Source organism: Pelecanus crispus, chromosome 1 (genome assembly GCF_030463565.1).
Source record: "Pelecanus crispus isolate bPelCri1 chromosome 1, bPelCri1.pri, whole genome shotgun sequence".
Lineage (NCBI taxonomy): Eukaryota > Metazoa > Chordata > Aves > Pelecaniformes > Pelecanidae > Pelecanus > Pelecanus crispus.
The window spans coordinates 127,835,553-127,850,546 of NC_134643.1; the positions used below are offsets into that span (position 1 = coordinate 127,835,553).

Below are 14,994 nucleotides of genomic sequence, written 5' to 3' on the forward strand. Positions count from 1 at the left end.
ATATTAATTGAAACAGAGTCATCCTTTTTCCATAAACTTTACTTAGAAAGCGAGTATCTTGCTACAAAGCAGAAGAGTTGAAGTGCAAGGAAGTTAAGTGTTACAATACAATGCTGCATTTATTTTGGGGAGAACTGGATGCATGAAAGTCAAACCCTGCTTTCAAAAGTGGAGTCTCAAAGGTTCTTTTTTCCCAGTTAGCAGAATCTTGTTCTGTCTTTCTTCTTAGCCAATGCCCTTTTCTTGTCAAACTGCATTTCCCTTGGAGATAAGCTCACCTTTTAGAGATATGAACAAATAAATTATATAGCAAGATTTTCACCTGTGGCACATTTGTAGCTTGGATCTGAATGTGAAGCTCTAATTATGCATACAATAAATCAGGTACCTTGTGTTCACAATAAAAAAAATTTGTATGAATGATTGGCTGAGCCTGATTTTCAACTTCAACCTTTGATATTTTCCCTGGATTTGTGATTTACAAACAGTTTGGTTTGTGGGCTCACTTGGGGAAATTGGTTTTGGTGTGTTCTGGTATGGTAAAGCTAGCATTTTCCAAAATTAAGAACTTTGAAGGAACTGGAGAGTTGGATGGAGGTCTCAGCTTTGTTTCATGAAATATAGATAGCAACCTGTGAACACGTATCAGAGGACATAAATACTGTGGAGGAAACGTATGCAGTTTACGCAGTCTGTTTTTATACAATTGGGTTTTTTTTCCCCTTGTCTTCCTCACACTGCCTTTTTCTTTTTCCCCTTACTCTGCCTTTCACTCATTGTTCCAGATTTTTCCTCTAACTTGAGCTGCAGTCCTGCTTTGTGGTTTTAGTTTCAAACCTTAAAATGAAATGCCACCGGCGGCATAAACCTAGTGCCCAAAGAGGGAAATATGTTCCGACTATGTTGCAGAGTAGAGGGGTATTTTTAATTGAATTTCATTCTTGCAGAACTAGGTCCTTGTTCTCTAAGGTTGTCTAAATTAAGTACAAACTCAGACATTCTAGTGAAATTGGTCTGCTGATCGTTCAACAGCAAAGGGCATACTATCTTTACTGACAAAGCTGGCATAGTTAACAGTGTAAACATACCATACCACTGGTTTTTATCCTTACAATCAGAACTTTAGGCTGGGTAGCAGGTGATTATATTTTGTGTAATTTTACATATGGAGTTCTACAACGGGTAAAGCTGAGCTTTTTCTGTGTAGCAGTATCATCGAATGAGGGAGCGACCCAGGCTGGAAGGGACCTCGGGAGGTCCCCAGCCCAGCGTCCTGCTCGAAGCTGGGTCAGCACTAAGTTCAGACCAGGTTGCTCACGGCTTTGTCCTCGGGTCTTGAAAACCTCCAAGGACAGTGATTCCACTACATCTCTCTCAGCCCCCTCTATACCTCTCTTTCTCTAAATATGTATATACAATGCATCGGAAATTGTTTGTTTTGTTTGTTTCTAATGTTTAGTACCCAGGAAAGCAATAAAACCTAGTTCCATTCAGGAGTTCATGTAATTCAAGTGACAGTTTTTCTCACACACTTAGGAGATTTAAGATTTTTTTTTTTTTTAACTTTTTTCCCTAAGCTCAATACAAACAAGGGAAAAAGAACTTCTTGAGTACTATAAAGTGCATGATACTTTTGAAAATTTACTTTTTTTCCCTTGCAGAAGCATAGTAAAGCTGCAATACAAATTTTAAACAGAAGCAGTTCAGTAACAGCTTTCCACATTTTCCTAAGCACTTCTCAAAGTAAATAAAATTATTAAATGAGAATTTATATTAATATTTACTCTGAGGCAGAGCTAATCTTTGAAGTTAATAGTTTTCAGTCTCAAGTGGTGTTAACAATCAAATAGCAAATAGGATTAGGAGGTAAAAATGAGTACTTTTGTCTCCAGACCATTGGTACATAATGTAGATTACACAAATATAAACATAAAGCTTAGCAATCATTAAAACTGAATTTGAGGTGTTGCATTTGCTTCAAAATCTTTGTGTTAATTTCTCTGTTGCTACATCCACAATTTTCCATAAGGTGGAACAGTTTTCTTTCTCTTGTTGTTTTACAATCCCCCTGCCTTTACATAACAGGCACAACTTAGGCTGTCCTCTTGAAGGAAATGTATGTTTGTAATCTTTCATTTCTAACAATCTTAGGTACTAGTTCTTTGTGGTGAAAAAATAGCATATTTCAGTATATGTATGATTGAAATGTTTTCTGGAAAGGAGAGGAAGAGAGGCTGTACATTTTAAACAAAGCTCTAATTCCTGCATTAACACCGTGGCAAAGTTCAAAAGGTTGCATTTTTAGAGGTGAACCAGAACTGAGATGTAGCTATATATATAACCTATATAACCCAAGACATTTTCCGTCTGTCTAAGTCTTTAGGTTGTTCTACTAGTAAAACAATTGCTATCATTTGTAAAATTTGAATCCTGAAGGAAATCCATTTTTTGGCTTCTTACTTGTGGCTTGGTGGCTGGATATAAGTTTAAATTATTTCTGTGCTTTTAGAAAAACTAAGCTGTTGGTCCAGTTTTAAAAAAAAACCCAACTTACTTAGAGGTTGTCCATGTATTTTGAAGTCTCTTCCTTTCTTGTGTGTTGATTTTTCCCTTGAGCACTTGCTAGTTCAAAGATGTGCGTTTTAAGAGTTCTGTAGACTAGGTGCCCGCATGGGTGATGCACCTTCTCTTTGCAAGGCTGGGATAGCACTTTCTACGCTGTGGGAAGAACTGGACGATGTTTGTCCCTTTCCTTCAGTTATTTGTGAGGAAGAACTAAGCCCAATTTGATCTCATGCATAATGTTGGAGTATGTGTTTCATGTTAGCCGTTTCTTCAAACACATTCTGCTCCAGTGTGTGTATTTTGATTTAATCTTCCAAATATTTTTCTGAAACGTGTTGTTCAGACCTGCCAGCCATGCCTTCCAAACACAAAACTCCTCTGGTTTTGATGTTTTGTGATTTATTTTTAGAAATGTAACAGTTCTGCCTCCTTTGCTTGAAGATACTTAAAAAATATGTTGGAATCGCCCATTTTGCTCTGAGACTTCAATTGCAGTAAATGTCACTATATGATGTGATATAGGCAACCTTAGTTTGGGTCTTAAGAGGAACATTGCTTGACGTGTTTAGACTGGAGGCTGAGAGATTTAGGATGAGCTCAGTTATCTTTTTCCGCTGAAGACTGCTTATCATCCTTACCCAAAGTGGCTATGGGTTTAGATTTGCCCAGGATTTGCAGTTTGTGAGCAAATGGTATTTATACAGAATGACAGCAGAGGGAGAGTGTGGAAACTAGGAATTGTTCTCTGCTGGAGGCGCCTGTAAGAGAACAAATCATCCAAAACGGGATAGTGGTAACGTAGATGACGTGGGTCCCTGGCAGCTGGAGCCGTGGACACTTGCAGAGTATCTGCTGTAACCTACATTTCCAAAACCACACGACCGACCCTTTCTATAGGGAGCAGGGGAAGTAACACAGATACAGACTTTTTACACGCTGGTATAGAGAAGCAATAAATTAAGCATTATTGTGTATTTCTTAGTAAGGTCAGTCCTCACACTAATCAAATAGGATCTGAAGGCATTATTTCTGACATAGGCAACATCCAAGCGGAGTGAGTTCCTTCAGTTTGTTTACACAGAGGTGCAAGGAACACATACATGCGTACACACAGAGAAAAATGACAGTTTTAACACCTGAAGTTGGGTCATTTTGGAAATGTAGCAGGCTGATACACAAAGAAATTCAGGAAGCGAAGGGAAAGTGGTGCATCGGCGGGTATAAGGTGAAACTGTCAGTATCTCAATAAAGGCATTTTTTCCACAGGTAGACTTGGCAAAATGCTACTTGTGGCTTCTGCTGTATTTTTTGAGCAAAGCATGGAGACAACTGCAGACTTCAGTTAACCATGATAAACCATTACCATCTTGAATTTATTCTCTGTTGACTGAACGCCACAAAATTACTGTATAGATCTCATATTTAGTTACCATTCTGTATGCAGTCTTTAATGAATTACAGCATTTTGATTGCTCACAAAATAAGGAAGGGTGTTGAGGTGACAATTTAAGTGGCCTCTATATATGTACTTCAGAAACACGGAGAGGTTTGTTTCTGTATGTAGAAAAAACTGTTAGTATCCAGAGTGGATTGATTTTTAAATCCATTAATTAAAATAAGTTATTTAAATGTGTCTCATATCAACAAGCAAGAAACTTGATATAAATAATTGAGTTTAGTCCTGTTTTAAATTTGTACTTTCTAGTAATTTTCCAAAGGGAAGGTTGATTCTTACTGGTTTATGACATTGGTAAAATTGTTGATATCCAACTAAATGCATAATTTTGGGTGATATTTGGTACTTTTGTGTGCAAATATGAGAGGCAGTCTTCCTTTTTTTTGTATGATTTATCTGATTCAATATGTTTGCTCTGATCTCAGTTTTCTAGGTCTGTACATGCGAAAATCACGTATTTCTAATTAGGTAGTTAACTTTCACTTAACATTTATTTAACCTCTGGTTTGGGTAGAATTAATTAAATTAAAAAACCCTCAAATTCCTTGCTTCTAGTTAGCTCTGCCCCAGAAATTAAAAATATGAGTGTATATTAAAAAGATGTAACAAGACATTTTTTTGAATACAGCTCCCTTTGTAAGCAGGGAAAGTATTCATCATCCAGTGAATCAGAAATGTATGGTCCTTTAGATATGCAAGGATGATAGTTACTAGTACTGGTTTTTGATTGTTGGTTAAAGGAGGAAGCTAACACTTCCTTATCCACTTTAAATGATCAGGTTGTTAAAATGAACTACATAAACCAAAATTAAGACACAGTTTTGTCTGTAGCTGTAGAGGAGATGGTTGCTGTCAAAAGCTGCTTTTAGCACTTCAATATACCCTATTCTCAGGTCGTCTTCTGATGATGAAATTCCATGTGACTTTTCAATACAGTTTGCCTTGGTATCCAACACATACTGGCTTAAGATGACTTCAGTGTTCTTTTTCATTATTTTATTACTTTATACTAAGGCGTAGACCTCAACATCTGTTGTTCTCATTCCAAAGGTAGTACAAATTAGGAGTTTTAGTTGTACTTTTTTTTTTAATGACACTTTATGACTCCTAATTATTCTCTCTGATAAGGGATTTCTTTTTACAAAGATTCTTGAAGTAGAGCAACCGTGGCTTACTTTGAGGGTTGAATCAGAAATAGAGAAATATGTAATTAGGTGTGTTAGATTACAGTCATGTACATTTATTCAAAATAAAACTTTAGGGCAAATTTGAAACTGTGACAGAGTAGACTAGCAGCATTAAGTGATTGTTAGGGAGAGCTTTAAAGGCTTTTTAGCCTGTTTTGCACTGATGAGAAAGCTCCTTTGCCGAATTTGAGCTGTCTATGCCTTTCCTTGACTATTCAAAAGCACTTTCTTTAACTCTCTTTTACCAAGTGTACAAGTAAGCTCTTGGAGACAGCTAGGTGTCAGGTTAGAAGTGGCCTCCCTTCTGCTGGTTGAAGCAGATCAACTGGCGACAACAAACCAAAAATCCCTAATCCTACAGAAAAGCTTGTTGAGAAATCAAATGGTAGCTAGTGCTGGTGGAGACAATAAAGAAGGACTGCTCTTTCTGGTGACCAACAGCTGGTATAGCCGTATTATAACACAGCCCTCCCTACAAGCAGTTGTGCATGCTCTTCTTCCCTAAAGCACTAGGTTTAAATCATAAGTGTGTTCTGTAGTGTCAGGTGTTTAACAGTTGGAGAGATGTGATCTAAAAATTGCACAGAAATGGATTAATTCACAATCACTGCCAAAATCTTTGAAGGAAATCAGAACTTCCTAGGTCTGTTCATTGCAGGGAGGGGAACTGAATATGGGATGACAGTCTTGTTAGAAGCAGCATTCTCATTTATTTCTTTGAGGAGCATGTGCAAACATCAAGGTTAAGGTCATAACAGTATTGCCATGTTCTCACCCCTTTCATTCCTGGGTCTTTAAAATAAAATTCACCAAGGTGAAACAAGAAACTGGGGTGAGAGTAGAAGCTGAGGTTAATTTTAACTTGATCAGGCCAAGACAACCCACCATTCTGTCTATCATTAACATAAGATTACTTTGCTTTCTGGTTAGGAATGAACAGAAACCTGTGTTATATATTAGAATCATAGAATGCTTTGGGTTGGAAGGGACCTTTAGAGGTCATCTAGCCCAACCCCCCAGCAGTGAGCAGGGACATCTTCAACTAGATCAGGTTGCTCAGAGCCCCATCCAACCTGACCTTGAATCTTTCCAGGGATGGGGCCTCTACCACCTCTCTGGGCAACCTGTGCCAATGTTTCACCACCCTCATCATAAAACATTTCTTCTTTATATCTAGTCTAAATCTACCTTCCTTTAGTTTAAAACACTTGCCCCTTGTCCTATTGCAACAGGCCCTGCTAAAAAGCCTGTCCCCATCTTTCCTGTAGGCCCCCTTTAAGTACTGGAAGGTCACAATAAGGTCTCCCCAGCGCCTCCTCTTCTCCAGGCTGAACAACCCCAACTCTCTCAGCCTGGCCTCATAGGAGAGGTGCTCCAGCCCTCAGATCATTTTTGTGGCCCTCCTCTGGACCCGCTCCAGCAGGTCCATGTCCTTCTTGTGCTGAGGGCCCCAGAGCTGGATGCAGTGCTCCAGGTGGGGTCTCACCAGAGCAGAGCAGAGGGGCAGAATCACCTCCCTCGACCTGCTGGCCACGCTGCTTTTGATGCAGATTGAAAGAAGAGACTTGTTCTGCAGAGACGTGTGTGCACTCTGAGCTGTAAAATGACAGAAATGCAGCACCTGCAGGCAGAAGGAAAACTACCCGTTGCAGCGTGTACCTCCATCTTGCAACGGCCCAGGGTTTGAAATAAGGGGCTTATCGCTGAACGGCTTTCATGTGCAAGAGGAAGTACATGCATGGGGAAGACCTAATGTCCGACACCATACACCCAGAGATTTTTCATATATGTGAATGGGTTGCCTTCATGATGAAAAGGGAGAGGTGTGCGTCTTGGTGAAAAACGTGACTGGCAAAAGCTTCATTTGTTCACTCCCCCCTCCCCAGCAAATTGCCTGAAAGTGGATCATAAACAGCGATGCATCATTACTATTATCTCCCGGTATGACTCACTGGGCCATATATAGCAGCCTGTCTTTTGAGAAGAATTCTTACTCAGAGCAAGTAGGATGTGGAAACAAATATTAAATGTCAGACTGTTATGTCACTGTAGCATTAGAATTTCTTTCGTGGCAGATAAAAATGTCTAAAAATGGCTTAGAACAGCAATGCCTGTCGTGTTAAGCAGGTATTGTCAGGTTAAAAATCCTCATTAGTTTTCTCCTGATTGAATGCTCTTATTTTCATAATATTTATCTCTTTTTGGGCAACAAGAATGTGTTCGTTGATTGCACTAGCAAATTCTTGGATATTTCAATATTTGGATTGCTAGTAATGCAAGGTAGCAGGTGGCTTTTGGAGCATACTTTAGGCTTTTTTTACTTTGTGTTTTTAAGACCCTTTGATTGCCTCATCATGCCACAAATTAATCCTCTGTGATTTCTTTCTGTTCTCTTTTAGTTGTTAAAGAAACTGCTTGTCACATCCAAGTATGGCTCATAATGTTGATCCCTTTTAAGATTCTTCTGTCCTTCTTTTAGAAACATTGCCTTTCTGGAATACTAACAGCATCCTCCCTCCGTATTTTGCATTAATTTAGTACCTTGAAATTTAGACTGCTTTTCTTGCCAAGAAAGACTACCCAAGGCTTTCTTCAGGGTTTCAGTGATTGCTGCTGGACCAGCCTCTCCATCCTTATCCCCAGACGAACTCTAGGCTGAGGATCCAGAGCTCTGTTTTTCTGGTGCTGTTGCCAGTGTCACTTTTGTTCCATGTCTACTGCTGTAGTAAAGTACTGCATTGTTTGTTTATGTTGCATGTATGTTGACTCAGCTTTCAAGCTCAAGATTTTTAAATATGCACTGGGAAATAAGAATCTTTTCTTGCGTTTTGTGATAACATATTGACAAAACTGTGTTAGTAAAAGAAATATTCCTGTGTTCTGTTACAGGTTTTGGGATTTGAAGTTGATACGGTGAACTCTGTCCAGTTTTCAAACCACACAGGTAAAATTTTACATGTGTCTTCAGATACCACTCCAGAGTCACTCAGCTCTACTTAAGATGTGGCTCATGTCATCACATGACAGTGGAAAGGAGATTGGTCTTATATTTTTGCCCACATTTTCAGGATATAGGACAGAAATGTAATTTTCATGTTTTGATTCGAGTCTGGATTTGGGATTAGGACATGATATGACATGGTAATATCCTGCCACTTCAGAGTGTAAGTTCTTCTGTTAGGCAGTAATCTAACTCAGACAGTGAAATAACACAAGTAGGGCTGGCCTGGTTTTGGCTGGGATAGAGTTTTCTTTCTAGTAGCTGGCATAGTGCTGTGTTTTGGATCTAGGATGAGAATAATGTTGATAACACACTGATGGTTTAGTTATTGCTGAGCAGTGCAAAGTCACAGCCTTTTCTGCTTCTCACACCACCCCACCAGCAAGTAGGCTGGGGGTGCACGAGAAGTTGGGAGGGGACAGAGCCAAGGACAGCTGACCCAAACTGACCAAAGGGCTATTCCATACCATATGATGTCATGCTCAGCATATAAACTAGGGGAAAAGCTGGCCCAGGGTCTGCTGCTCGGGAGCTGGCTGGGCATCAGGTAGGAGGTGGTGAACAATTACATTGTGCATGACTTGGTTTGTATATTCTTTTTCATGTTATTATTTCTCCTTTATTTTCTGTCCTATTAAATTGTCTTTATCTCAACCCACAAGTTTGACTTTTTTTTTTTTTTTAATCTTCCTTTTCTTTTTTCCCATTTCTCTCCCCTGTCCCACTGCGGGGGGAATGAGCGAATGGCTGTGTGGTATTTAGCTGCCTGCTGGGTCAAACCACAGCAACATCCATCTACAGGCAGGCCTGTGAACAGGAGAGTCTTCAGTACTGTTTCCTGTGCAGTATGGCCCTATGACACTCAGAATCATCTTACCAATCCAAACATCAGAAGAATACTGAACTAGATGCAATGGTTCATCTCTTTATGTGCCCACCCAGAAGGCTAGCAATTATCCTAAAATTACATTCTGGAGGGAGGAAAGGGGTAGGGTGTTAATACATTTGGGTTCTAAGCCTGAATGTGATGCACTCTCATTGTATTTTTAGACTTCCTAACACTCACTGTGCTAGAGGACTTTATTTTTCAAAAGAAAGCTGAAATTTATGTTTGTTTTAGCAATACCTTTCACCCATAAAGCTCCAAGTGACTTTCTGTATTTGAATCAGTAGAGCCCCATCTACATGGTCGTGGCAGGTTGTTTGACAGAAGATCTACTCTAGGTAAAGAAATTCTAAGGGTGTGTTAAAAAGTAAACAACGAACAAATTCTGACTTCAACATCTTGTAAAAGAGCAAAAATTGTTTCTGACAAAGTAAAAAAAAAAGACACAAGTTGCGATACTTTCGTAGTATCTCACAGGTACAGCTCTATTAATAAACTGCTAAACTTTTGGAACAGAGAACGTACCAGGAAGCCTCTGTCCTCTCTTACTGTGTTGAGCTCCATGCAGCTCTCGAGGTTACAAGGTGTTCCTAATGTGGAAGTAATTTAGTGTCACCCTAGGAAGAAGAAATTAATGTTTCAAAGGTAGCTAGAAAGCCATCTCTGCTTTTTGAGGAAAGGCACAAAAGAGGTAATAATTAAACAAGGGGTGGATGTCTTTCCTGGCTCAGGCAAAAAGCTGCTTATTCTGCTTGTACACTTTAGCACAGTACAGAGGTTCTCTAATGTTTTTAAGAGATGTTTAGATGTGATTTATGTTTCTTTAATTTATTTAGTTTTGGAGTTTGGGATTTTTTGTCGTTTAGTTTTTGACAGCTGGGTAGAACTGTTGTAATCTTCCAGAAATGAAGCATTTTTTTCATGTGAAATAACTCGGCGCTCAAAATGGATGAGCACCTGTCGTTTGTTTGCTTTCAGTTTCAAGATTAAATCAGCTTTATAGGGCGTTAATAGGGCTTAATAGAGTTTTCATTGGACCATAAACTGAATGTTTCTGAAGGTAGGAAAACTACATTACCAATAGGATGACCAGATTCTTTAAACAGAGAAGAGGAGAGGTTGGTTTTTTGCTTTTGGGGTTTTGTTTTTTTTTTTAAATAGTATCACAGCTGGAGAAAGGTTACCAGTGCTTCATTCAAGGCTTGGCAGACAATGAAGATAGCAGAAGGAACAACAAACTAGTGATCCTCCTCCTCCCCACCAAAGGCCTAAATGAACATCCCAAAACTAAAAAAGTCTCAAAGATCACAAGTCTTTAAAATATTTTGAATTTTTATTTTGTTTCCTGGTGTTTAGGAGTCACGTTATCAAGTTTTTTTCTGTATCTTGATTGTCTTAGTAAATGTATTAAAAAGTCCCAAAGATCCATGCACAACCCCATGACATTGGGAAGCAGAGCCTTCAGAAAAAAAATCACAATACAGTAAGTGTTTGGCACTTGCCCAGCATGAGTAAAAGGAGAATGTATTTAGAAGTATTGGACATTTGGCTGAAAGAGGAAGGAATGGCAAAGAAAGGGAGGGCACATATTCCCTTTTATGACAGGGCTAGTTTTGTAACACTGCAGTTTATCTATGAAATCCTTTCTATCCTTTCTTAAATTGAAGGATAGATTCTAAGCCCAGTGGCTTTGCACCTCTTCCTTGAGAGAGGCATGTAGGAACATGTGGTGGCCTCATACGAAGACCTTTCCAAGTTTGAACATTTACACGTGCCTGCACACAAACTTGCACTAGTACTTGCAAATCAGTGTACGTGCAGTCTGTGCCACTGCAGGGATTAATGAACAGAAACTGTCATGCTGGGCTGTGGCTTGTGTCCGGAGCAGTGCCACAATACACAGGAATCGCGTGCTGGATAAACTGCCGAAGATAACTTGATTTTCCTACAAGAACAAGATCTTATGAGAAACCTTTTTGTGATCATCATTAAAGCTGAAGGGCAAATTTTTGCTTCAAAAACTGTGAGCTCCAATTTCTAAAAGAATGTGACATACCAGAGGGGGCACAGGTAGCAAAGTGTGTGGGGTTTCGGACATAGCATTCTTTCTTTCCCCATCCCTGTCTTTAAACCTGGTCTTGTCAGCAAAAGATACAAGGCAGAGAGAATTTATGACTAACAGGCTTTATTTGATGAATCATTATTGCTTTTTTTTGCCCTGTCTTTAAATTAGTAAGATACCACGGGCCTGTTTCTGCTGACTCCTGCTCAGAAAATTCAGCTTTCTTTAGTCTCTGATAATCATGAAATCTGGAAAATGTGTTTTAAATCAGTCCCCCTGGGAGAACAGTTTGTCATGTTGCTTGGTGAGGAACTTTTATGATTCGAGTGACTCACTTGAATGATGACATGCTTCATATACAAATAACAGAAACTGTCATGCAACCTATAAAGATTCTCTGCTTTTTGTTCTATTTTACTTTATTGTTTGCAGAAGCAGCTTATCACTGATATGCAAAAATAAAAATCTAGATTTTTTTTTTATTGTATCATTGATTTTTTTGGGGGGTGCATTTTTAATTCTTCAGTGATTTGCATTTTTGTTTTTAATTCGTAGGTTAATGGTAAGCATATAATGTGCTTACTTTGCCATCCAAATCCTACCATTGAAACTGCTCCAGAACAAGTAGCTCGTGGGTTTTTTTTCTGTTCCTTTTCTGTTTATTTTTAAGCAAAGCACTGTTGGACTTCCACTTAGTGCGAGTGTAGTGGGTGGTTGGTTGGCTGGTAGGTCTAATACATGAGAAATTATAATTATGTCTTGTTGATGTGATTCTTCACAGTCTACCGCCCATATGCAGTCATTCACACCTGTGCAGTGCAAGACAAAAAGAAAAGATCTCCACTCGTTCCTAACACTGGAGTATTTTACTCCTACACTGACCAGCTGTAAAAAATCCAATGGAGAATTTGGTACTGTATTTCTGGTTTTGTTGAAGGCCTCCTGGTAGCTGAAGATTAAGTCATGTGTTTAGATAGGGTTGTCTGCCAGAGTTTGCATGCGAATTTTGTGGCACAGCTGGGACCAGATTGCCTGCCCATCATGTGCCTTAAACACTAGATCTTTCTTCCTTTTTCCCAGGTAAAATACTTGATTACTGAAGCCACTTGGAGTAGTTTCACAGGGAGCACCACAGGAGGAACTCAGACCTCAGAACAGAATGTTCTGGGTTGGGAAACAAATCTTACATGTCTTGCTATACTTAAATGGTAGCTTTTTTGTTTTGTTTTGGGGGTTTGTTTTTTTTTTTGTATGCATGGGATTTTTATTCTTTTTTTCCCCTTGTTTTTGAAAGTAATTAAGAGGCTTATAAAAACATTCCAAAGGAGAGAAAAAATGTACCAGTGGAGGAAGGCAAGAAAGAAAAGTACATAAATTAATCTTGGGTGCAGTATTAGCTGCCTCTCTTGGTTGTGGTTTTAGGTTTTTTTCTTTTTCATACAGATGAACTGAGACACTTCCTTGGAGACTAATGAATACGTTTATCATTTTAGAGGGATACATGACAAGAAGCATCATCTTACCTGTTTTACATTCCCTTATCTGCTTAAAGGCAAATATATAACATTTAATTGCAATAAAAGGCCATAACGTAGATAAGCAGAGGGGTTATAAAGATGTTTAAATGTTTATGTTCATCTGTGCATTTAAAATTATTACTAATCTGGGAGATTTACGCAGTCAGTCTGAGCCAAGTGCAGTTTTGGAGAGCTGTATCATGATTGGCAGTGTTCTCTCTGCTCTCTCAGTCCAGGACTGAGGGGAATTATTTGGTGGTTTTGTAACCAACCAAGGAAGACTCAGCTTTCTTCCTCCATGGAAGATATGAGCCAAGATCTCACCTTAATATCCAAGATAAAAGAGTAATAATTTGATCTAGCTGCTATGCCTAACCAGCTCTGTAGTCTCCAAATGGGATGCAGTTGTTTTGCCAAGTACAAACTTGAACCTCATTCTTTAGTTTTCTTGGCTGTGGTTCTTGTATAATGTGTGCAAATAGCCAGGTGCTGTGAGACTTTGAACTTCTGTATTGTTGAGTGCCACAGTGGAAATATTACTGCAGAGTAGGAGTTACAGTAAGTGGACAGTTAAACAGAAGACTTTAAGTTTTTCTGTTGCTGTTTTTCAGATATTCACATCTAGTGGTTTAGGCGTAGGGATAACATTTCTAGGAAGCTGATTTTCTTTTAGGTCTTGCAAGGCAGCTCTGAGCCTTCAAATGTCCTCGTTGCCAGCTGAGTTCTTATGTCTACCTGAGGAAGACAGCGATTCCTTGTTGTCATCCATAACTCCAACCACTTGTGCCTTTCCCTAAAGCCAACTGGACCTCACATGTTTAAGGTTACTGTTGGCATTCCCTGCTTAACTAGCTTTGGGTTCAGGGCTATGCAGTGATTTTTTGACCACGCAGTATCTCTCTGGATTTTTTGCCTTTCCCCTTTCAAGATAATCCCTCTCACTCTTCCTGTGACCCCAAGGTATCCATCCTTCAGTTAGTGGAACACTTTTTGAACATGAGTAGCAGGCTTTTTCTTCTGTCCCACTACAGAAGCTGCTTTTCGGTTGTATATTGCACCAGGAGAGTACAATAAATGCAGGGTTGTGGGATGTGCCCCTTGTTCATCATGTTACATGAAATTACCCTGGGCAAAGGGCTTAGGGTCGTTTCCATCTTGCTGCCAGTTTTGATTTTGTTTGTTTCCTCTTACTCAAACATAATTCAACTCCTAGTGAAATCACAGTTCTCTCTAGATCCAATGAAGGCATTGCCCTTTTTCTTCTGTCTGAATAGCTGGGGCTTCCATGAGAGCTTCCCTAGGGCTTTTTTTGCCTCCAGCTGTCGTGTGATTAGACTTCGGGTTGTAGTACACGTGTTACCAGGTGGTAAAAAGATCCTTTAGATACCCTTGGAAGTCATTGCTACAGAGTTCGGACAATGTCCCTGCCCCATGTGGGGTAACTTACCAATTCCTGAGCTAAGCTGGGCTGCTACCTAATATTTTGTTTCTGTATTTATTTCCCTCCCTCAGTGGAGAATCAGTGTGACACGGACCCTGTGCACTGACTGTTTAAGACAGCTTGACATAGGAAGGTGAACTTTTAGTTAAAAAGTGAATGCACAGGGTCCCTCTGTAGGAATGGCTCCCGCGAGTATCTAGATTGTATGGACAATCTATCATAGTTATTTTTATGGCCATGTGTAAGATGAATGACTGCTCGTTTGCCAGCTGACCTTGATTCTGGGTGAAAACTGCACATGGTTTCATTGATGGGCACAATGGAAAAAAAGGGATTCTGTTATGTCGTGTATGGGCTGGCTTTGCAGTGCTAATAGAAGTAGAGATTCAGGGAAGAGGAGAGGGCAGATTATTTCTCTCTGAAGCTGCAGGTGACAGAACAAACGTCTGCATATATGTTAAATAAGCCGAATACTTGAGTTAGCTGTAGTCAATGGTTCCTCATATACTTGGGACTAGATGTGTACCTAGGTGTTAGGCATTGCCGTTTTGAATATCACTGTGTTCTACAATGGAACTACAGCCCTAGCATACGGGAATCCCTCACTTTGTCCATTTCTTCATGGAGACTTTTTAAAAAGCATTTGCTAGGGAGAGAATTGTAGCGGCTGATGTGAGTCAGTCCCCCAGCCAGCTGGCAGCGAGTTGTGTTTTAGAGGCTAGGCTTTTGTGAGCTGAGGAGAACAAAATGATCCATCTGCTCACCCTGCTGTGGGTGTATTTGCTTTCATAAGAAGGAAAACTGAAAAATGTGCTTATGCTAGGCTCTAGGCACCTTTTGGCAGTTACTCTAATAACACAGTTTAGAGTGATAATCAAA

At 39.5% G+C, this 14,994-nt stretch overlaps 1 protein-coding gene across 1 annotated transcript in view; it reads left to right on the top strand.

Moving 5' to 3' along the window:
- PDXK (pyridoxal kinase) overlaps nucleotides 1-14,994 on the top strand; it is a 50,447-nt gene that overhangs the window by 15,104 nt on the left and 20,349 nt on the right. The window contains exon 2 of the mRNA XM_075723811.1: nucleotides 8,098-8,152. Coding sequence (XP_075579926.1) covers nucleotides 8,098-8,152 — 55 coding nt within the window. The remainder of the gene's footprint in view (nucleotides 1-8,097; nucleotides 8,153-14,994) is intronic.